Here is a 25,429-nt window from a genome sequence, read left to right on the forward strand (position 1 = left end):
TCGTGCAATTTTCTAAATAAAAAAGTATCTCCACTTTTTCACTCTTTATACAGGGTGGTCCTTTCAGGTAAGGTCATCGAAATATCTCTTCAGGTTATTGCGATGCAAAAAGTATTTGTTACGTAATGTGCATGGATTTCATTCATTTATAGGCGATTTGTGTATAAAAAAATATAGAACTCCCGCAATTTTGAACTTTTTTACTTGAAAAAAATCACACATGTACTTCAGACACCATTAAATATGTGTGCAAAATACCAATGCCTAAGGTTCGATAGTTCTTTCGAAAACAATTTCTGAAAATTGGTTTGTACCAAATGGTATTCAAAACTAGGGTACCCCTTGAAACGTATTCGATAAAAAAAGTATGTAACTCGTGCAATTTTCTAAATAAAAAAGTATCTCCACTTTTTCACCCGTTATACAGGGTGGTCCTTTCAGGTAAGGTCATCTAAATATCTCTTCAGGTTATTGCGATGCAAAAAGTATTTGTTACATAATGTGCATGGATTTCATTTATTTATAGGCGAATTGAGTATAACAAAATATACAACTCCTGCAATTGTGATCGTTATGGCCGAAGATATTCCACATCAGTCCTAGGTAAAACTTTAATTTTCGAAGATCAAGGTAATTTTAAGGTCGTGAGCTTGATAACTCCGAAAAAAATGACCTTCGGAAAACAATATTCTTACCAGATATTTGGTCCATTGACACCGTGCACATCACGTAACAAATATTTTTTGCATCGCAATAACCTGAAGAGATATTTAGGTGGCCTTACTTAAAACGTTCACCCTGTATAGAGTAGAAGGTTTATTGCGAGAAATGAGTAAAAGTAGAAGGGTCAAGCTTCAAAACGAGATCAGAGAGAGAGAGAGAGTATTCTGCGACATATTTTAGCAAAGTTACAACATTGCGTTTTTGAGCGAAAATGATCGTTTAATTTTCCACGGCTTCGGTGTGTAGTCCCACAAGAGTCTCGTTTATCCTTTGGGAACACGCACGGGCCTCATAGAATATTTCTTGGGCATGTTGTATACGGTCTCCAAGCACGATTCAACTCCATCTTTTAGCTCTCGGGAGCGAATCGTAAAGAAGAGACAGCGTCAGCTCTCCATCCCAGTGATTTAGCTGCCGTGCAACGCGTACGTGGCAGACCGGATACATATTCCCGAGGTGGTGGCCGCTACCAAATCTTACCATCTCTCGCCAGCACGGGGATGGGGATGGGGAACGTTACTTGCCACTTTCCCGACGATGTACGGGGAATCTTTATCGCCTGCCAATATCCCCGGCACCCGGAGACGCGAGTCTGCTTCTGACGGGAAGATTCCGCACGGTTTACAAGACTTTTTTATTCCTATGCCCCCTCCCCCGCCCCTCCACTTCCTCAAAGCTTCGAATAAGCTCCGTCCGCGTCTGTATATCTCCTGCAAATCGAACGTTCCGCGAGCTGAAGTTTGCTCGCGAACTCTGCGGGACGAATTGATCCCTCCGAAGCAGCCGCCAATCTCGTGAATCTCAGTTCATCAAATTTTCTTCCGGAACATTATTGAAATTCGGACGCCGTTTTTCGATTAGCATTCCCAGGCGGGTCGAAATATAGCCGTTTTTGTGGCAACTATTCAGTTTGTAACTTTCCCGTTCAACCCCTTTGGGAACGATTTACGCTAAAATTTAATTTAAACAATTTAAGGATTTAATTTAACCCTGGCTAGGTCTGTATTGACTCTGAGTTAGGCCTACAACCGTCTTAGTATCAACAGTTTATGTTTAACCTAATCAAAAACATTAATCGATTACTCCATTGACCAGTTCGGATAGCAGAGGTTCTACAATATCGTGGATTACACGGGCAAATGCGATCCAAATCACGCCATGTTGCGTATCATTTTATTCGCAAAAGTGTCGGGAATATGCTAGTGAAAGTCCCGTGACGAAATAATTCTAAACAAAATGGCTGCATTCTCTTTTACGGGTCGGTGACAAAAAAAATAGCGCTTTACAGAATGTAACTGATATTTCGGACCTGGAGCTGCCATGTTTAAGACTTGGACTGTTCTTAACAGTAACATAGCTTGTTAAACAATGCAAAATTGTCCTCTATATTAATTGTCCTCTAGGCTTAAATCCGGCCCGGGGCTACGCCTTCTACTATTGAATTTTCTATTTTCCATGTGAATAATTCCATTTTCGGGCCCCGTCAACGTACGTTCCGTGGCGAATGCACATTAGGGTGGACCTTATTTTTCGACCATCTGATTTTTTTATGCGACCCCCTAGATCTGTTCCAGATCCAAAAAAAAATAAGTTCTGCAGAAGAAGAACTCAATTGGACAACAGGAAAGGGTGTCGCAATCGGTTTGAAGTTTGAAAATTTCAGTAATTTCCCTTTAATTTTACATGCAACTCAAATTTTATGTTTTAATGATAAGAGTTACTGTTATAACATAAAAATATCATCTTTTGGTTGTATAATAAGAAATTTTACTTGAAAGTTTCAACAATATTGTCAATATTTTGGTTTATTACATTACGGAGTAGAGCTATGAGCGCGCCAAACGGTCGCCAACAGGCCCGAATATTCAACTTTTTAAAAAATTTCAAAATAGTTGGCCTGAAATTAATAAAAATAATTACATCCCGGGAACGCACGACGATTACGTTCTGAAACATATTAATGATATACAAAAAAAAATCGAAATTTTTAAAAATTACACAAAAATGAGTCACCCAAGAGATGACTACAAAGAACTTTTAGAATTAGCAATAATTTTTCATGGGGGGATTCCTTTGGGTGGCATTTCATTCAAAATGCCTGGCGCATTTCACCATGCGAGGTGGATGGCTAAAATAATATACACTTTAAAAATATTTATTTTTCGAAACGAATTTCCTCTCAACCAGGAAGAGTATAGTAGCATTAGAGATATATGTGTATTTCTAATTAACATTTATATTGAGCCGTGGATTTTGACCCCAATGGCTGCTATGGCGCCACGTGTAGATCTAGAATTCATCAAAAATATAATTCATTACAAAAATGTTAACGAAGAAATAATTAGCGATGTGGCATTAAAAAAAATTGTGAACCATTTATGGTACTTGTCACCGGAGAATGCGGCGCTATCGTTTTTTGATAAAAAAGTTTCAGTAGAAACAAAAAGATCGATGGTGCAAGCACTACAAAATGTAAACAATAATAATAATTATAAGAGATACATGACAACGACTATAGAAATTAAAAATCTTGCGAATTTGGAAATACAACATTTCGTATCATCTGAATCAAATAATTTTTTCAAACGGTTCAATATAAATTCAGATTTTCTTTTAATTGATCCAGCACTATGGGAAACTAATAATAATTATATCGAAGCGATAGGTATTATAACAAAATTAGAAGTTGTGAATGACGTTGCAGAAAGAGCAGTAAAATTAATGAAAGATTATAATTTAACGTTATGCAAAAACGAAGAAGAAAAACAATTCATATTACAAATTGTAACCGATTATAGGGAAAAATACCCAAAAATTGATAAAACAACATTAAGTACAGATTTTTAAAAATTATTTATACTCTTATTATAATTAGGCCTATAAACAAAATATTCAATTATAAGTATTTAACTGTCTTTTTCCACTTTTACTTATATTAATGTGAGATCAAATTTCATATTTAAAAAATAAATATTAAAAATTTTGCTTAAACAAATTCATTAAACAATTTAATTTTTGCTTTGATATAATAAGAATATTACATTAAAATAGTGTTTAATGACCAGTGGGATTGAAAAAATGTGTACTTTTTCATTTTTCGCAAAATTAAAATTTTTTGCATAAACAAACTCGTTGCGACACGTCTTCCCTTTGTCCGATCGACTTGAAATTTGGAGGGAATTAGTTTTGTACCGAGTAGAACAGATTGCAAGGGTCGCATCAAATGAATTAAAAAAAAAATTTTGCACAAGAGCAACTAAGGTCCACCCTAATGCACATTCCACCGGCCCGCAAATTGTCTGCCTCCGCAATGCCCCGCTGGTAAATTCAAGCAAATGCCAGTATAAGCGACACGCCAGCCCATCGCAGTTCAGCATGCAGCGCGTGCAAAGACGCGCGTCCAGCTACAGGCATCCCCATTGTCCGGGGTGTTTCGCGAGAAACGAATGTCGGGGAATATAAGAAGATCCTGAAGAAAGGGATCAGAGGGTAAGAGAGAACAGAACGAGTCGTGGAGGTTCTACAATGGTCGGTGATGGACCGCGTCGAGGGTTCATTCATGATTCCGTTGGCGTATAGGTGGCCGGATCCGGTTGCCAGAATTCGGGGAGAAGATCAGATGGACCCGGACCTGACTCCTACGACTCTCCATCTCTCTCTTTCTCTCTCCCTCTTCATTATGGATAAAATAGAGACCCAGCTCACAGAATAATTTTTTGCATATCCCTGTCCGAACCGACTCGCAGTGCACCAGATACATAAAAATGTGTCTATCCAAATTTCCAGCCGTTTTTTAAATAGCAGTGAATTCTCCATATACAGTGGGTGTAGAAAGTATTCGTACACCAATAAATTTGACACAAAAGTTCGTAAAACTGTTGTTTACTAATTATTTTTTTATGAACAATCAGTATTAACATATTCTAGAATATCTATAGGATAGATGCAGTGCAGAAAAAAAGGATTTACTTGTATAACTTACAAAATTAACAATAAAGAACACAAAATCGACAGAAATACACAAGCAATAACTATTCGTACAGTTCTCAATTTGAACTGCTTACAGGAGTATTTATAATGTAAACATACAATATCGATGATCGTGGACCGTCGATCATGGTCCTTCGTGGATTGTCAGTATGTTTGTCAACATTGGTGATATCAGTAGCATTGAAAATTTCGTAGTATTGTCACTTACAGTTTAGAAATGGGACGAAAGCGTGCGGAAACTACAATAGCATGAAGAAAAATTATTGTTAATTTGCATAATCAATGTAAAAGTTTGGCAGAGATTTCACGCATTGTAAGTAGAACTCGATCTACGATACAAAGCATAATTGATAGGTACGGGCTTCGAAAAACACTGAAAAATAACGCAAGAAGTGGACGTCCAAGGAAATTTAATGATCATACTGGCCGAGTTATTATTCAAACGGTAAAACAAAATCAAAAAATAAGTGCAATAAAAATAGTTGAACACCTTAAAAATAATTTAAATACGGATATATCTGTCAGTACTGTGCGTAGCTTTTTACGAAATCAAGGATATCATGGTCGGGTAGCCCGTATAAAATATTTCGTAAGTGAAACGAACAGAAAGAAAAGATTACTATTCGCAAATAATAATGTCACTACGCCAATGCAGTACTGGAATAGAGTGATTTTCACAGATGAAAGAAAATTCAACATTTTTGGATCAGATGGATACTGTACTGTTTGGAGAAAAAAAAAAATACAGAATTGAATCCAGAAAACTTACGGCCTACAGTGAAACACGGTGGAGGTTCCGTAACTGTTTGGGGCTGCATGAGTGCAGCTGGTGTTGGCACATTGCAATTTATCGACAGAATAATGAACCACAGGGTTTATGTTGACATTTTAAAGTGCAATCTTCTTTTCAGTGCAGAAAAAATGGGCATTAAAGATAATTTCGTTTTCATGCAAGATAATGATCCCAAGCACACTGCGTACAATACCAGAATGTGGATACTACATAATACCCCCGCGTACGGGAAACTCCTCCGCAATCTCCCGACATCAACCCCATAGAACACTTGTGGGATTACTTGGACCGTCAGATCAAAAAACATGAAATTTCCGCAAAAGAAGACCTAAAAAATGCTCTCATAGAGGAGTGGAACAAAATCCCGCCACACGTAACATCGAATTTAGTTAATTCGATGCTTAAAAGGATTGCAGCAATTATAAACTCAAAAGGATATCCTACAAAGTATTAATTAATTCTTTTCTTTAATTTTCTAATGTTAAATTAATTTAAATTGCATTTGTTTCGTCAATTTCTGGGAACTTAAGAACTGTACGAATAGTTATTGCTTGTGTATTTCCGTCGATTTTGTGTTTTTTCTTGTTAATTTTGTAAGTTATACAAGTAAATCATTTTTTTCAGCGCTGCATCTATTCTATAGATATTTTAGAATATGTTAATACTCATTGTTTATAACAAAATAATTAGTAAATAACAGTTTTACGAACTTTTGTGTCAAATTTATTGGTGTACGAATACTTTCTACACCCACTGTATGTCGCCGAGGTCTGTATGATAAATGTCGCTGTAATGCCGCAGGGTATAACCAAGACATTCAAGTGGACAGAGTTCGTGAGACACACTGTATATCGAGAACTCACTGTATACCCAAAGAAACAAAGTCGAATCCTTTAAAATCTGAATGATCGTAAATTAAAAATATTACGACATTTTGACGGGTCCCGTATTAACACTAGAACTACCACACCAATCAAAATTACTGGTTTGACAACTTTATTTTAAAATTCCTACTTCATGTTATATTTTTTCTCCGCAATGATGTAATGACTTTTGCAGGGATAGCTGAAGGAATAATATAATAAACTTTAATTTTGTTTTATTCGTTTAAAATAAGAGTAATTTTTTATCATGGTTACTTATACCAGTGCCAGTCAATTTGACCGGTGTGAACTTATTGAACCGTATAGTATGAAGGGAAGGACCATACCAACCGACAATTTTTTTACAAGCTTGTCGCTGGCATATAAATTATTAGCCAAAAGAACCACACCGGTTGGCACAATACGCGGAAACAAAAGAGAACTCACAAAAATTTGTAAAACGAAGAAGGATACCATGGCTCGCTTTTCGTCGCTGCTGTATCGATCAAATGAGATTACACTCACAATTTATAAAAGTAAGCCGAAGAAGAAAGTTTCTATCCTGAGCTCAAAACATAAAACCGTCAAAATTGGAAAAAGCGAAAAGGGCCTACCTGAAACGGTCGAATTTTATAATAAAACAAAATTTGGGGTAGATATAGCAGACAAAATGGCAAAAAAATGCAGCGTGAAGTCGGGATCAAGACGATGGCCACTTCAAGTATGTTTTAATATTTTAGATTTAGCTGGCATAAATGCCTGGATTTTATATAAGGAAACCACAGGTGAGCAGATATCCAGAAAAGATTTTATGTTTCAATTAGCAGATGAACTTGCCGCTGACTATGAAAAATCACGGATAGAACAAAGAGCATCTGAGATCCAAAGTACGTCAAAGAACTCACCTTATTCGCGCAAATGGTGTCGGATAGGGTACTGTAATAATAATAAGACTACCACCATTTGCAATCTTTCTAAACAATATGTATGCGGAAAATGCACGCAGAAGAAACTGTACGTTTGTAAGAACTGTGACGAATGATAACTTTTGTACCTAATAATTTAAGTTATATTTGTATTTTATTTATTCTATTACGTTTATTATTATTATTATATTATTATATTACACTTCTTATATTTACCAGTAGAAATTTATTTTAATATTCTTGTTACCAAAGATTTTGGTACTAAATATTCTTCATTATTGTACTTATTGTTATTATTATAGTTGTTATTATATAGTTTTTATGATCTCGGAACATGCAGTTCCTTTTCTAAGATAATAATAAATCAATAAATATAAAAATTTTTAAAGACCAGTCATTTTGACTGGTAGAGATAGCTACGTCTTAACTGTCGGTAGTTCTAGTGTTAAGACAAAGTTCCGGCCTATTTCGTGACGTGAGAATTGTAGAATAAATTCCACGTATTTTCAAGGAACGGTCCGCTGTGCGCGGCAGACCTCATCGAAAGCTTCCGATAAACGATCCGTTCGACGTCGAATGAATTTTTTCCCGGTTCGTTCGAGGACAAAGAATTCGTTTCGCATTGGATCTCGTTCGAGTGCGACTGAATTTTAAGTTCATTGCGCCCGAATCCGGTGTTCCTCGTCTTTCTGTTTCTACCTTTTGTTCGCGGTTGCCTCGGCGAAGTTGAAATTAGAACGTTAACAAGAAGTATCGGCTCCGGGCGGGGCTGGTTCCCGCAGTTCCAAAGAATGGGCTCTCCCGCGAAGTGAAACAGCGAGGAGAGCCCCGGTAAATTTTCTGGTAATCCGTGGGAAAACCGGGTTTCCACCGGTGTCGTCGCGCGCGTCGGTGGAAAACTTTTTAACGCGAACACTTCGTCCCTCTTTAATAAGGCGCCGAACGATCGAGACCGGTGAAATTAAGACGCGTCGGGCACGATGGTGATACTGCAGGCTGTCCGCACGCCTCGCGTTCGCTACAGTTCGCGACAGAAAATTTTCAAAGCGAGCCCCGGCTCAACGGCCGGCTGCAACTTTGTAGAATATGGGAAAAATAGGGAGATTATTACCATCCAATCATTTCAACGAAAAAATGACTTCATTAGTTTTTGTCACAAAAATCTATTTTTTGCAAAATACTGTGGTCGTAGACAAATTTTGAGACCAGATTTGAAATCAGCGTGAAAAAATCTATGGGAAATGATGTATAGCATGTCAAAAAGAAATTATTTCCGCGTGTGGTATTGGAAAAACTAAAATTTCCTTGAATTTGTGCGCGTTTAACGAATTTTCTCGAGGTTAAAAAACGTTCGTACCACAATCTCTCTATTTTTCCCATATTCTACAAAGTTGCAGCTTTCATTTCCAAAAAATTTCATCGCTCTAACTCATTCCTATCGAAAGTTCCTTGATTTTGAATTCGATTTTGTCCAAATTGCCCACTGTGCGGCGCACAGTGGAGTATTTGGCCAGTTTGGAGCGCCAAAACTATTACGACGTTATTAATAATGTGAAGGTCATAATATTATATATCGTTGAATTCGTCTTAATACCAGCTACAACATTATCAAATCAAAAATACAGTTTAACGTTTAAAAAATCGAAGCGATCTTGTTTTTTTTCTTTTAAACAATTTTTTTTAATGTTTTTTGTATTGCAATTTATACGTTTATTAATACTGTTATACTTTTATTTGAAACATTTTTTTGTCAGATTTAGAGAAATTGCTATTACAAACAAATTTCACGCGTACCGTGGTAAAAGTTTAAACACAAAGTCTAAACATCAAAATCATAGTTTGTTGACAACGAAACACAACTATACAATATACAATATACAATATTACAACTATACAATATACAATATACAATATACAATATGCAAGGATGCTTGCTCATGCTCACCACAGTATTCAAAGAAAGACTGACACTCGATTGTTTAACCACGATTACATTTTTCCAATAATATAAACTAAATATTCTAGCAATAGTGACATTCATTCTCCTTCATTTACCTCCAAGTATCTATATCCTACAGATCAATTATTTCATCGTTATCAGTCATATGTTATACGGTCGATTCATGCCATACTGATATGTATCGCACAAAAAGTTAAATTTCTCCATGTTGCCGCACTATGCCGCACCTAAACTCTTCAGGATTCTGTAAAGCAATGTCTACTGAATAACCTCAAAAAAAAAAAAATTAGAGAGGTGTTTTGCGGAGAAAAAAAGTTATTACATAATACATTTTGATTTTTTGAAAAAAATTGTACCATTTTCGATTGTTTATTCTATCAAAACCACCGAAGCGTTTAGAACAAAAAGCTATAAAATTACTTTACATACCTTCCTTTACATCCTAGATATGTTTTTATCCCGATTCCGTACACCACACTTGTGAAAAAAATCAGTTCTTTAACACATGTTTTTCGACCCTTCTCTTGGTCACGAGAATGTGTCACTTTCAAGTGTCTATATGTTACTAAATAGTACTGTTTATAGAAAAAATATTATTGTATATTACTCGCATATATATTCAGGTACACGAGAAAAAAGTTTCAGTCATTTTGAACAAACTAATAATTTTGACTTTTGGCGCGCTAAACTGGCCAAATACCCCATAATTTTCTGAAAGTTGGTAATTAGGAGTTTTTGGAGTCGCTGATAACGAATCCGACATTAAAAATTAAAAATTTTTTACGGCAGGGTTATTATGGCGATCTAGAGGGCAGTATTTCGTGACCCGATTAAAAAATTTTGTAAATCGATGTTTTTCATCATTTTCATAGAACAATATCATTGATATACTTAATGCCATGTTTTAAATTAGTATAACCTATAGAAAAAAAGAAATAACAATAGTAATAGAATTTTTTATGATTTAAAAAAAGACCTATTTACCTATATTTCTTCCTTATCTAAGTCAAAGTTATTCAGATGTCTAAATATAGGTAATGCGTCATCAGTATCCTCATTATCGTCATTATCGTCACAGATAAAGCGGGTTCAGGTCCCGAACGCAACGTCAAAATACCTCGGACGCCTTTATTAAAATTAATACAGAGTTAAAAGTAGCAAGAGGTAGTATTTAAACTTTGCATATTCTTTTTAACAAATGTTTAAACTTTCGTATAAACTAAGTCCAAAGTTTAACACTTTTAAACATTCTTTTAAAACCCTTTTTAAAGTTTAAATTGTTATAAACTTGGAATATTTGTTTATGGATTAAAAAATGTATATGATGGCATTTAGAACTTAAAGTACATCTACTAACATATAAAACATCATAATTATAACTTGTTCTCTGATATCCTATAAGTGGTATTTAAAACGTTTAATAGAATGTTCAATTTTATGATTTTGTGTTTAGAACGCCGTATCTGATTATACAATTACCTAAAATCAATAATATTTTGGATTTAGGAGCTTTGAAGAGTCATCAGTTTATAGCAAAAAAAAATTTTTAATCTATTAACCTTGAAAAATTCAATTTTGGCCACAAAACCGAGGACCTAACACCGAGGAGAAAGTTGTTCCAATTTGCTGGAATCATTTTTAACTCACTAGAAGATGTCTCAGTGGTGGGGTTGTCGATTTTAACCTGTTAACCGAGCGGGACGTATAAATACGTCAAACGTAAATAATATCTATTTGTAATTTTGTATTTTCCTTTGTGCTTTATATATAAATAAACGAAAAAATATATATTTCATAGCCTTTTCATTCATTTTAAGCATAAATAAAAAAAAATAATAATAGGAAATTACATTCTCCGGGCGTGACGTATTTACACGTCCTGGTGAAAGAGTTCGCGCCCGTTAGATGCTGCGTAATTAAAAAGGGAATTCCCCGGTTAACAGGTTGATTAAACTTTTTCTCGTGAAGCAGACCCATTTCCGAGGGTTTTCGACAATACTCATTATTTGTAAAGATGATTAACGTTTAATTTTATGATATGCGGAGAACATCTTGGTGTAACTGCATCAGTAAATAAATATTAAGATTAGAAAGAAAGAAAAAAGAAAACATTTTTTAAGAAAACAGAAACAGAGAAAAAAGAATTTAAAACTCCAAATAAAAATAAGAAATGGAAGGTAAAAACAAAAACAAAAATAAGAAAACCATGAAAAAACTCATAAAAATAAAAAATTATTAATCATAAAAGGGACTCGAACATGTAAACTAGGGTTCCATCACCTACGCTGCCATAGCTGTTGCGATATGATTAAGAAATGAAGTATAGCAAGATATTTTCTGGATATCATAAAATTCAATGTTAATTATCTTTATAAATAGTGAGTATTGCCAAAAACGCTCGGACATGGGTCTGCTTATTTTTGCTCTAGATTCGCCAGAGAAAGTTGAATTGAAATCGACGACCTCTGTGACCTCTCCTTGTCAGTTTAATCAGTCAAGTGTCTGACCAAGAACTGTCTTATTCTACTTGAATAAAGATAATGGAGATCTTTGAATGAATTGTTCCGAGTGTCTGACCAAAACTGGCTCAGTTCATTTGAATAAATACTACTCCAAGTAGAAAGAGTCATACATTGGTCAGACATACAGCTGAACTGTTCAGCACGTGTCTCCTAACGTGAAGACCTAAAATTACAAGTGAATTCGCTCAAAAAACATTCATTTTACAGTTAAAAAAGCACATGATGCCTCGTAAAATGCCAAACATAAAACTGTAAAGACATTAGAAGAAGTGGTGTTATATTATTTTCGACTTCCAAAAATTCTTAAAAGAGGAAACACGTTCTCGTCCATCATCTGCTTCCCAAAATTGACTTGGACAATTTTTATTTCGCATAAATATCCACTATTGATTACAAATAAATTTGACTTCGACCTAAAAGAAAGCAATGCACGATTCCAATGCTCCATTCTGTTCTAGTCGGATTCGGCATTCTACTGTTACGAAGGCGGCATCGAAGGAAGAGAACTATGAAAATTAGCCAGGATCACGTAGCGAAAGCTTGAGTACACAGGGACACACGGTTTCGAGTTTTCCCGAAACAGGCTCGGTCAAAACGGATTAAACTCGCCCGTAATTCGTCGGAAAATCGGTTTTTCCTGTTCCTTGGGAGTCAGTCGGTCGCCGGGCGGTTTCGAACACGGTTCGGAACGTGTTCCGTTCCGGAGGACCCCGCAATGTCCCGTGGCTACACCGCCCGACTGGAATTGAAAGTGGAGGAAACACGGGAATTCCGGAGCCCCGGTAAATCTCTGGGGGAAATCAGTTTGGCAAGCAACGGGCCGAGTCCCTGGGTTACTGGTGTTCTAATCGGCTTGTAGGTGTAACTTTCGCCAACCTCCGCAAATAGATAAGCTAGTTGGTAAAGGCGGTTAAGCCCCGGGGATGTTTTCATCGGTGGACGGGTTTAAGTTACAGGGAGAATCGAGACTTTCGAATGGTAACGAGATTCTTCGGACCGAGACCCTTCGTTATTGACTCCTTCGTATTTGCGGTAGAGTGTCGATTGCCACCGCCTCCTGCGATCCTAGTTCCTGATCCTGGATAATAGAAATCCTAGGTCCTGATCCATTTCGAAAATTTTCTGTCCCTCGAACTGCCTGTCTCGTGTCGCAATTTCGAAGATGCTACAAATAAACGCGAGCTGGCCCATCAGTATTACTCCAACTTTGTGACAGTATGCGAATTTTCAGCGGTTCGCAGGGTCCCAGTTTCTGGAGTTGCTAGTTCCTGACCAATAAAAAAGTGTTCTGTGCCCAAAACCACCCGTGTCACATCGTTATGTGCTCTTCTTCGAAGATGCTTCGACCGAGAGCGAGTTGGCCCTTGGCCCTTACGACAGTGTGCCAATTCCTAGCGGTTTATAGGGTCCCAATTTCTGATCTTAACTTCAAGTATAGCTGGTGTCTGATATATTTTTACAATTTTCCGTGCCCCAAACTGCTTTCCTTTGAAGATGCTTGGTCCTTCAACTTTGCGACAGCGTGTCGATTGTCAACGGATTCCAGGACGCCACATCTAGAATTCCCGGTCCCCGATCGATTCCCGAAGTGTTCTGTGCCCGAACCACCGGTGTCGCGTCGCGGCGCGTTTAATCGCGGAATTTTCCAGATGCCGCCGCCGATACAGTTTGCCACGGTAACCCGCTAGTTTACGAGACACATACCCGTCGCATTTATAATTCGGAATTGGCAACGTTCGTGCCGTCTGACGACGAATACGCCGTTTCCCCTCGCGCGCCGGTGACAACCGAGTCCCACGAACCCGTCGGACGAAGAGTCACGTTCATTGCGCACGAAATGCAGCAACGACGCACGTGCTCCAACAATCTGTCACAAGAATATTCCGACGAGCCCACGTACCGCGCAAGCTTATGGCGGATGATTTCTCTTGCACCTGCTGTAATCCCGGGGCGAATCTGCTCGATCAGTCGATCGGGGACATACGTCAAAGTCGACGGTGTACGTGACGTTTCGAGCGCATTTTAAAACAAGAGTCCCGCGAAACCTCGCCGAGAATCGCGCGGGACTCGCGGATTTACGAGCTCTTGGTGCTGGATCCATCCCCGTTCTTCAAAATCCTGAACTAGTTTCCCAACGAGGCAATTCGGTTTTGCGATTGAATTGTTGACCGTAGAAATGAATTCGACGCCTTTACTCATTTACAGGAGAATCGTGGATATTTTAATCCTTCGAATAGCCGTCATTGCACTTCAAGAAGAATCCAGCATATTTTAACCTTTCGTTCACCATTGCGCCGGAGGAATTCAATGAAATCGTCAGCGCAATCTTATGCCTTTTCGAATGCCCGACAGAAGTATTCTTAGCGCGAGCAAAAGGGTATTAAATTTTTTAACGATCTTTCAGCTGTGCGATAACTTTGTGAACAAGGTAGTGACGTAGTTTACCTAGGCCGATTTTAAAGGGCCAGTTATTCGAGTAGACTGAGTCAGTCTTTGGCCAGACACAGAGCGGAACTCATAAGCTTGAATAAATATAATGTACATCTCCGAAGAAGCTACTCCAAGTAGAACTAATCAGCCCTTGGTCAGACATAGCGCCAAAATCGTCTACGTAATGATCCCTAGAGGCATTGATTGTGGATTCGTTTGACCAAGGGCTGTTACAGTCCACTTGAATAAATACCATTTGAATAAGTACTTTTAAGTAGAATGAATCAGTCCTTGGTCAGACATAGCGTCAAACTCGCCTACGTAATGACCCCTAAAGGCATTGATTGTAGATTTGTTTGACCAAGGACTGATTTAGTCTATATGAATAAATGTTATGGACATATTTGTGTAAATTCTTCCAAGTAATATGAATCAGTCCTAGGTCAGACACAGCATCAAACTCGCCTACGTAATGACCTCTAAAGGCATTGTAGAATTGTTTGACCAAGGGCTGATTCAGTCTACTTGAATAAATACCATTTGAATGAATTCTTTTAAGTAGAATGAATCAGTCCTTGCTCAGACATAGGGACAAACTCGTCTAACGTAATGATCCCTAGAGGCATTGATTGTGGATTCGTTTGACCAAGGGCTGTTACAGTCCACTTGAATAAATACCATTTGAATAAGTACTTTTAAGTAGAATGAATCAGTCCTTGGTCAGACATAGCGTCAAACTCGCCTACGTAATGACCCCTAAAGGCATTGATTGTAGATTTGTTTGACCAAGGACTGATTTAGTCTATATGAATAAATGTTATGGACATATTTGTGTAAATTCTTCCAAGTAATATGAATCAGTCCTAGGTCAGACACAGCATCAAACTCGCCTACGTAATGACCTCTAAAGGCATTGTAGATTTGTTTGACCAAGGGCTGATTCAGTCTACTTGAATAAATACCATTTGAATGAATTCTTTTAAGTAGAATGAATCAGTCCTTGCTCAGACATAGGGCCAAACTCGTCTAACGTAATGATCCCTAGAGGCATTGATTGTAGAATCGTCTGACCAATGTCTGGTTTAGTCGATTTGAATGAATACTATGGATCTATTTAAAGTAAATTCCACCAAGTAGAAAGAATCAGTCCTTAGTCAGACACAGCGTCAAACTCGTCTACGTAATGAATTGTCTGATCAATGTCTAAGTCAGTCTATTTGAATGAATTCTTTTAAGTAGAATGAATCAGGGCTAGGTCAGACACCGAGTCAAACTCGTAAGCCTGAATAAATACAAAGAATGTAGACCCAAGTAGACAGAGTCAATCCTTGGTCGGACATGGATTGTATCCCCTTCCTTGAACAATCTCTAGATCCCGCAACGATTATATTGTTCGTTGCAAAAAAATTCAGGTTATCCGGTGTCTCTTCGGCAATTAGACACCCCCACAACGAAACCTCCCGGAGCGTCTCGGATATCGCTCACGTGCACCTTACATAATTCCCATCGGTTCCCTACATTATTCATCAGCGACGGTTCGGAGAGAGGACCAAAGAATGATGGCACGGGAAACAGTGAGAGGAGCCGGCGGAAGGAATCTTCTCGAGTTTAAACCGCCATTTTGCGAATTAATTAGACGGAATTCCCTCTACTGGAGGACGTTTTCTTCCCGGTGCGCGACCGAATAGACGACGTTTCTCGTTATGAATGAATTTCATTATCTCAGTTTTGTGCCCCCCGGTAGCCGCGCCTTCCACCAGCCGTAATTAATCGACGTTATTCCATTATTACGGCGCGTAATTGTTGCTAATAGGAGTGGTAATTGGGAGAGGACCTTCCGTCGGATGGCTGCTACGCAAATTGATAACTTAACCGGAGTGGCGCGAAAGCCGGGACAATTAACGAGTCCGGGTCAATGTTCATCGAACGTTTTCGATTTTTCGACGATTCACCCTCGAGCCCGAACCTCGTGTTTGAACACCGTAGGATTTGTATTAACTTCCGTACGTCATCGAATAATTTCCATACCGTCGATCGTTTGCCGGTCGACGATTCGCATCGGGCGACCGGATTATGAATATGGAGACCCCCTTTAACGCCAGCGACAAAAAGCTCGCCGTCACAGTTTGCAAGAAACCTCGACAATGTACTTTCGCTGCCCTCTTCTATGAAAATGCTTCTGTTAACGGGGAGCCTTTTCATTATTCCGATGGCGGCGACAAAGGGGAGAACGTGTTGAAGACCAAGGTTCTTTTCGCAATCGCGTATGTAAACGGTGCGGACCTGTTCTCAACTTTGCGAACTTTTCAAAAATACGTCGAATACTGCTCGTTTTGAAATTCAAAGTTCGATGGCTTGTTTGGCGGAACGGTGCAAGTAGAATGGTTACGGTGTAGTCAGACGGTAGTAGCAATTCCAAAAGTTTTCGCGAAGAACTTGTTATATTGTGATGCGAACTCTGTTTTACCTGCGCCAGCACTGTTGCGGAAGTTTGCAAATTTATCAAGGATTATTAGTTGTTCGTGCTGGGGAGCCTGGATGGCTCGGGATCGAGCTGTGTTGGTCTGGTAAGTAAACATTTATTTCAGACAGACGCATGCTTATTGTCTCAAACGTGTTTGAAAATGAATATACCAAGCAATGAAATTATTGGTAATTAAACGCCTGAACACTCAGTTAGGATGTTTACTTGATAATAAAAGTGATGATTCTTAGAGGAAGTGAAGTGTCTTTGGTGTAACTGTTCCTAATTTGGAACACCAAAGTTCAGTAAAATTGGACTCAATTTTTATTTATATTTTGATGATTCTTTGTGAAACTGTTGCCAACATATTCCTGACATTTTTCTGATTAAAATGAGTCCAAACACGATACAGTTTGGATCATATCTGTCCGCGTAATCGACGCCATTGTTGATCTTCGATTATGCGAACTAATCATCGCGAAACTAATTATCGTGGATTAAAGAAGCAAATATGATTCAAAGTATATCGTGTTTGGACTCATTTTAATCAGAAAATTGTGAGGAATGCGTTGGTGCAAGTTTCATAAAAAAATAATTAATTGTGTTGGATACATTTTTCACAAATGTCGAGACATTACTGTAAGTGGTTTCATACGCCAGACAGGAGGAGATAATGCTGTTTAATGTTAATGGTTTGTGAATTGTTCACATTCGATCACTTTAATCACTAGACTCCGAATCTTTGTGCAAAATGAAATGTTTGTGCTGCAATTGCGAGTCACAGGAGCTAGATATAAATTTATATTTTCTCACTAATAATTTGAATGCAGTGACAACAATATATTAATACTGTTAAAGTCTTTTAATCTTTTCAATGCTTTAAATTTACCCATTTTTGTCAAAAATGCATAAAATCCGGAATATTCATTGTTTAATTTCCAGTTTGATCACGACGGAGGGGGTAAAGAAGGACTCACCGTAGTCATCCTCGTAGATGATGGCAACCTTGGTCCAATTGAGAAACTCCATGATGTCCTGATAAGCGGCGTTGAGCAAACTTTGTGCGGGATAAAGGTTAATGCTGAACTCTTTCGCCTCGGTGTCCAGGTCCAGCCTGGCTTCCAGGTGTGGAATGTCCAGTGCGTCGCAGATACTGTGAATGTGTTGTCCCAAGATTGGGTCCGACGGCCCGAAGACAGCCTGCACGCCATATTTGACCTGTTGACATGCTGCGAACAGAACCACCATGTCGCTGTTCAAACGTGCAACAAATTCAACAAAATTTTATTCATTACACACGAGGGATTCGTTACCTAACCCACAGGCAGAAGGCAAAACGTTTTCATCGAGCAATAAAAAATAACCGTTGAAAACACTTCCGAATAAAAACCGACAGAATTTGCGAATTATTCAAGCGAAATAAAAGAAAAATATTATAAAAAATAATAATGTTAATGTTAATTTGTTATTGTTTACAAAATGATGAATGTATTTGTGGACGTTAAGGATGATGTATCTTTATAGATCCGAAGCTCGAATGTTGTTCCGAATGAAACAGCACGAATGGATGAGGGAATTAAGTGATAATAAAATTAACCGAAGGAAGATGAGCAGGTGAAATATTTCCGACTCGCCAGACAGAAAGTTCGAGTTCGCGTCTTAAGGTGATTGATTAGGCTTCTCCTGATGAATCTAACAACACCGTTCCACGGAACGCTGCGTTCGTATTAATTCGTAGTCGCACGGGTGTACGATAATTTTGGCAACGACAGAAATATTGATTATTCGAAACGGATCGATTTATGCGGACGTACGAATCCATCGGCTAGCATAATTTCATTGAATGCTCGGCAAACCATTGCAAAGAGGGATCATCGTGATGACCGTACACCCCATTAAGATTATTCTCATGTAGAACGACGGCGGAGCGACGTTAATGCGGCATTAACCTCCGGACGAGGCCGAACGTACAATCATGGTTGTCGTTTAACGTCGTAAACTTCCTCCACGGCTTCACAAAATTGTTGCGTCGACCGCGGAATCGACGATCATTAACAATAACCTGTCATTTAGACAATCCCATGTCATTTAAATCCGACAGTGACTCCACCGACGAACAGCAACATTTGAAAAATTAAGTCTATCAGATTAAAAATATTTATTTTATTTATATAATTTTAGTACTGCGGATTTACTCTCTCTCAAATGCGACTGAAATCTGACAGTGACTTCGTTCACGAATAGCAACATAATTAAATCTACTGTTTTATTTAATTCCAGTGAATTTTTATGCCGGCGTTTCTCTCTCTTTTTAATGTGATGGAAATCTGACAGTGACTCCACTGACGAATACCAACATTTGCAAAATCAAATCCATCAGATTAAAAATATTTATTTCATTCCACTGAACGTTTATACTGGGGGTTTAATCTCTTTCAAATGCCACTGAAATTTGACAGTGACTTCGCTCACGAATAGCAACACTTAATCTCGTCTACGTAATGATCCCTAGAGACATTGATTGTAGAATTGTTTGACCAAGGGTTGATTCAGTCTACTTGGATATATTTGAGTAAATTCCTTCAAGTTGAATGAATCAGCCCTGGGTCAGACACAGCGTCAAAATCGTCTACGCAATGATCCCTAGAGGCATTGGTTGTAGAATTGTTTGACCAAGGCCTGATTCAGTCTACATGAATAAATACCATTTGAATAAACTCTTTTAAGTAGAATGAATCAGTCCTTGGTCAGACATAGCGTCAAACTCGTCTACGTAATGATCCCTAGAGGCATCGGTTGTAGATTTGTTTGACCAAGGATTGATTTAGTCTATATGAATAAATGCTATGGACATATTTGAGTAAATTCCTCCAAGTAGAACGAATCAGTCCTATGTCAGACACAGCATCAAACTCGCCTACGTAATGACCCCTAAAGGCATTATAGAATTGTTTGACCAAGGGCTAATTCAGTTTACTTGAGTAAATACCATTTGAATGAATTCTTTTAAGTAGAATGAATCAGTCCTTGGTCAGACACAGCGTCAAAATCGTCTACGCAATGATCCCTAGAGGCATTGATTGTAGAATTGTTTGACCAAGGCAGCGACAGTGACGTCATTGACGAATAGCAACAGTTGCAAAATTAAATCCACGACATTAGAGAACTACTGTTTTTATTTTCTTCCAGTGGACTATGAATTTTTAAGTCAGGAGCTACTTTTTATTTTAGTCCCTGCAATAGGATTTTGCTACCTTTTTTTCTATCGGAAAATTTTGCTATCGGATCTCCGCGAACGCTCTCCGTTGACGTTTTAATAAAACGGAAAAATTTGTAGACAAAGGCAAAGTTCAAATTGAACTTGTTATAAGCGATCAAATAGTTTCGTGCCAGGAGGGGGAAGGGGGGTATCCAAATAGCTGCTATTGATTCCAGCAGTTGTGCTCGTCCGAGGTAAAGAAGGAATTCACTTTCTTATTAAACTTAAAACTGTGGCTATCGAGAACGGCTAGTGGAATATTAACAGAGACCAGCAGCTTACCGAAAATTTAACTTTTCATGCTACTTCATTCTAACCTCCGTGATCTATAAACTTGGAGAAAGGATAGCAATGTAATTTAATTAAGTAACCGTGCTCCTCAGCGAAGTGTAGCATCGTTAAACAGAATTTTCTTTACTAACAGACGCGTATCCTCCCATTGGAGGAGGGTCTCCATTAAAAATCGATCGCGCGATCGCGCACATCGACAATGATAATCGAGAAAAGTGAACGATCCAGGAGTGACACGTTAAGTACGCGTTAACGCTGAACTGCAGAAGTGTCCGTTAACACTACAACTACCGACAGTTGAGACGTAGCTATCTCTACCAAAACCAGTCAAAATGACTGGTCTCTAAAAAATACGTAATAGTAGAATATTTAGTACCAAAATCTTTGGTAACAAGAATATTAAAATAAATTTCCATTGGTAAATATAAGAAGTATAATATAATAATATAATAATAATAATAAACGTAATAGAATAAATAAAATACAAATATAACTTAAATTATTAGGTACAAAAGTTATCATTCGTCACAGTTCTTACAAACGTACAGTTTCTTCTGCGTGCATTTTCCGCATACATATTGTTTACAAAGATTGCAAATGGTGGTAGTCTTATTATTATTACAGTACCCTATCCGACACCATTTGCGCGAATAAGGTGAGTTCTTTGACGTACTTTGGATCTCAGATGCTCTTTGTTCTATCCGTGATTTTTCATAGTCAGCGGCAAGTTCATCTGCTAATTGAAACATAAAATCTTTTCTGGATATCTGCTCACCCGTGGTTTCCTTATATAAAATCCAGGCATTTATGCCAGCAAAATCTGAAATATTAAAAAATACTTGAAGTGGCCATCTTCTTGATCCCGACTTCACGCTCTATTTTTTGCCATTTTGTCTGCTATATCTACCCCAAATTTTGTTTTATTATAAAATTCGACCGTTTCAGGTAGGCCCTTTTCGCTTTTTCCAATTTTGACGGTTTTATGTTTTGAGCTCAGGATAGAAACTTTCTTCTTCGGCTCACTTTTATAAATTGTGAGTGTAATCTCATTTGATCGATACAGCAGCGACGAAAACCGAGCCATGGTATCCTTCTTCGTTTTACAAATTCTTGTGAGTTCTCTTTTGTTTCCGCGTATTGTGCCAACCGGTGTGGTTCTTTTGGCTAATAATTTATATGCCAGCGACAAGCTTGTAAAAAAATTGTCGGCTGTTATGGTCCTTCCCTTCATACTATACGGTTCAATAAGTTCACACCAGTCAAATTGACTGGTACTGGTATAAGTAGCCTTGATAAAAAATTACTCTTATTTTAAACGAATAAAACAAAATTAAAGTTTATTATATTATTCCTTTAGCTATCCCTGCAAAAGTCATTACATCATTGCGGAGAAAAAATATAACATGAAGTAGGAATTTTAAAATAAAGTTGTCACAAACCAGTCATTTTGACTGGTGTGGTAGTTCTAGTGTTAAGGAGGGTCGGTGGTGTTCGTTACAATCTTAAGTGCAGTAGAACGTGTAGAATGACCGACTAGCGTCTGGCACTGTTATCTCGGTCGTCTCGTAACGATTGTTATGGTCGACATGGATCAGACAACTAGCCCTTATGCTGGCAAGTTAATACATTACACGGGACAAGAACTCGCAGGGACGTTCGAACGTTCCGCCGGGAACAGCAGTTTCCAGATAGCTGTTTCCAGGGGCCAAGTGTTTCGGAAGGCGGAGACACATGTTGGATAAAGCGATTACGGCTGGCTACGGAATTGAATCCCGCTCACGTGACCGTGAAATTCCAGGATCCGCGGAGCTTTCCATTTCCAGCAAAATCGAAACAGGATGTAGATATCTTTTCTTTTTCCTATGCGGACGCGTAGAGGTCTCATGAAGGTCAAGTTTGTTTTTTCTTTGTCGATTTCCATTTTTCACGAACACAGTCCGTTCGCTTCTGCGTGCTGTAGTCGTATGACTATCTTTACTTGGCGCGAATGTCGAATAACGCACAAATGTTTAAATTCGCTTTGACTGTTTGTTGCTCCGAACGATTAGAAAATCTAAGTGGGCAGTCACGCCTAAATTAAGCTGACCGTTTGTTGCCCTGAGCTGTTCAATTATCAAGTCCATGGGTTGGAGATTACGTTACACGTATTAGGGGACCCATAAGTAATCAATTATGTTGAAATCTATAACAAACTTTGTAGTAAATTCAAGTTTTTGTTTCTTAATTTGTTATACAATCTCCATCATTATCAAGGACAGTTTGCCATCTTTCCTGCAAATTTTCAAACCACCTCTTCTGGAAATCCAGGGTTCGTGAAGCAAAATATGACTCATGCTGCCTCCTTGCATCTTCTACAAAAGTGAATGTTTTATTTCTTAAATAATGCTCCAGAGATCTGAAAAGATGATAGTCAGAGGGAGCAATATCCGGTGAGTAAAATTGTGGGTAAAACTACCCATTGCAATTCTTTGGTTTTTTCCTGAGTGAGTTTCGCTGTATGGGGCCGAGCATTGTCAATTTGCAGTATTACACCTTTTCTGTGGACTAAAGATGCCCTCTTTTTCAATAGTTCTGAATACAGCCGTTGTAATTGCTGACAATACGACTCAGCAATAACTGTTTCTCCAGGTTTCAACAAATCAAAGTGAACTATGCCACGACAGTCCCACCAAATGCACAGTAACACCTTTCTAAGCGATAAGCTAGGTTCAGGGGTTGATATTGCGGTTTGATTCGCAGAAAGCCATTGCTTGGAACGCGTTATGTTATCAGAAAGAATCCATTTTTCATCTCCGGTAACGATTCTGCTAAGAAATGGATCTCTACGAAATCTGGATAGCAATGAAGTGCAAATTGATCGACGAATATTCTTGTTGGTCTCAGATAATTGATGCGGTGCCCATATTCCTTGCCTATATGCCTTTCCCATTTCGTGTAGGTGCCTTTGTATAGTTGACCATGTGGACCCAAGGCTTCTCGATAATTCTTGTATACTTAATTTTGGATCAGCTTCCACTAGAGATTTTAGGGTGTCATTATCAAATTGAACTGGTCGTCCACTTCGAGGCCTGTCAGAGAGATCACAATCACCAGCAGCAAACCTTCTGAACCAACGTTGACACTTGTTGACCTTCGATACATCTCCATAAACATCGCAAATTTTCTTTGTTGTCACCGTTGCATTAAATCCCGCATGAAAATGAAAAAGTACGCAATGACGAATATGATCCTCGGAAGGTACGGACGCCGCCATTTTATTACAGGGTTGTGAAAAAAATTATACTTTTTAGAATATTTTGAACACAGGCTGCTTTACCGAAAACTGTAAAAGCATGTGTGTTTCAACGATCGGTACAGAACTAAAGACAAAACAAATTCTTTGCAAATAATTGATATGGGTACCCATAATACTAGACTATATTCGAGTATAGTCGAGTAGTAGTTGTTCGATATTCGTCGGACGAAAACTGTTGGTACAAGAATGTGTTTGTATAATAATACAATAATAATAAAATAATAATAAAATTTGTATAATAATAATCAGAAATATCTGATTGCGACCCGGGCAGCCATATTTATTCTCAATCACCGGTGGGTATTCTTCTTATCGTAACCATTATTCTCCCTCTTTCTTCTTCACTTATCTTTATCCGGGATCCACGCCTTCTTTTTCCTCTCCCACTCTCTCCCTCCCACTCTCTTTCTATCTCTCTCTCTCGCTTTTTCTTTCTATCTCTCTTATCGCCATTCTCCACCCTGGGGCCCGTGACGGGCAGTGGAATCGTTAACTCAAAGGAGACGGATATTAAAAAGTAAACGGAACACAGGCGAAGTGGAAATGGAGATTGCCGTGGGGCTCTTGACTCGAAAGATCCTCGCATCCTTGCTTTATTCATCCCCTCGCTTTCTGCAGGATTGTTTTATTAAGTGGCCGAACAGTCTGTGTTGTCTGCGTTGCACGTTCGTCCTGGCTTTGACCGTGGATTTAAACAAAGACATGCAGAGTTGATACGCGAACCTCCTCTCGCTGATTATTGAACAGATTGTTAAAACAATTGAGAAATATATACTGGCTCCTGTAGTTTGCAACGAATGCAGCCAATCGTTATCGAAAGATTGGTGCTTCGTTAACCTGTTATGCGAGTAGAGTAAAGGTTGAATCACGAATCGTGATCAGTAGAGATTACTCTTTTATTAGCAGTTCGATCGATAATGTTTTTATCAGCTTTTGCATGGTCACAAGAGAGCTTTAACGTGATTATAAAAATTATTTGTTTACTCTTTCTTTTCTGTTTTTTCAAGGTCACCCTGAATTTTTTGCAAATGAACATATAATTTATTTATGAGAAAAAATTAAAAGCTTTGTACTACAAATCGAAATTTACCAACCTTAATTGTAGCGATGTTCAATATGGTGTCCGCGAGCTGCAATGCACTCGCGTAGACGGTGAATAAAAGATTGTTTAGCATTTTTTATGGACTCTACACTGATGTTGTTGGAGCATCTGCATAAACTTTTTCTTTTAATGTACCGCATAAAAAGCAATCTAATGGGATAAGATCGGGCGAACGAGCTGGTTAATTAACTACGCCACCATGGCCGATCCAACGTCCAGGAAATTTTCTGTCAAGTACTTGGCGGGCTACCATAGCATAATGTGCGGGGTAACCATCATGTTGATGCCACTTTCAGGTTTTGACTTCAGCTGTTACCAGATTTTGAAATAACAAAATAATCTTTAATTCTGGAGATAATCTGTTTTTTTTTTTTTTGTTAAAGTGTGATTATTTGACCCTTAAACAATAATAACTTTTGTACCGGGACCGAATGAGATGTGAATCTTGCATGATTTCATAGAGAAAGGTGCACTGAAAATAATGCACTTCGATACAATCCGGAACTATATGGAACTCAAAAGATATCCTTTACCAATGATAGAAAACTTTGAGGATTCTCTTTAATTTACTGCGCATTGTTATCTCAATAAATTCTAAATATTAAATCTTAGTACACAAGATATACTCTCAATATAGACAAATACTATTTATTTGAAAGAAAAATGGACACATAATATTAAATAGGTTCTCCAGGATATCAATAAGAAATGAGGTAATTTTTTCGGTGAATAATAGGATCCATAAAGAGCTGATTTTTAATTGCTTGTTCTAATCACAATTTTTAATAAATCTCGTTAATTTCACCGTTTT

General features: G+C 38.0%; 1 protein-coding gene across 2 annotated transcripts in view; it reads right to left on the reverse strand.

Annotated features, from left to right (window-relative positions):
• LOC143360897 (glutamate receptor ionotropic, kainate 2) overlaps positions 1-25,429 on the reverse strand; it is a 310,952-nt gene that overhangs the window by 142,518 nt on the left and 143,005 nt on the right. For both annotated transcript variants that reach the window (XM_076800075.1, XM_076800074.1), the window contains exon 4: positions 17,649-17,900. In XM_076800075.1, the coding sequence (XP_076656190.1) occupies positions 17,649-17,900 (252 nt within the window). The remainder of the gene's footprint in view (positions 1-17,648; positions 17,901-25,429) is intronic.

This window comes from Halictus rubicundus, chromosome 14, assembly GCF_050948215.1.
Source record: "Halictus rubicundus isolate RS-2024b chromosome 14, iyHalRubi1_principal, whole genome shotgun sequence".
Classification (NCBI taxonomy): domain Eukaryota; kingdom Metazoa; phylum Arthropoda; class Insecta; order Hymenoptera; family Halictidae; genus Halictus; species Halictus rubicundus.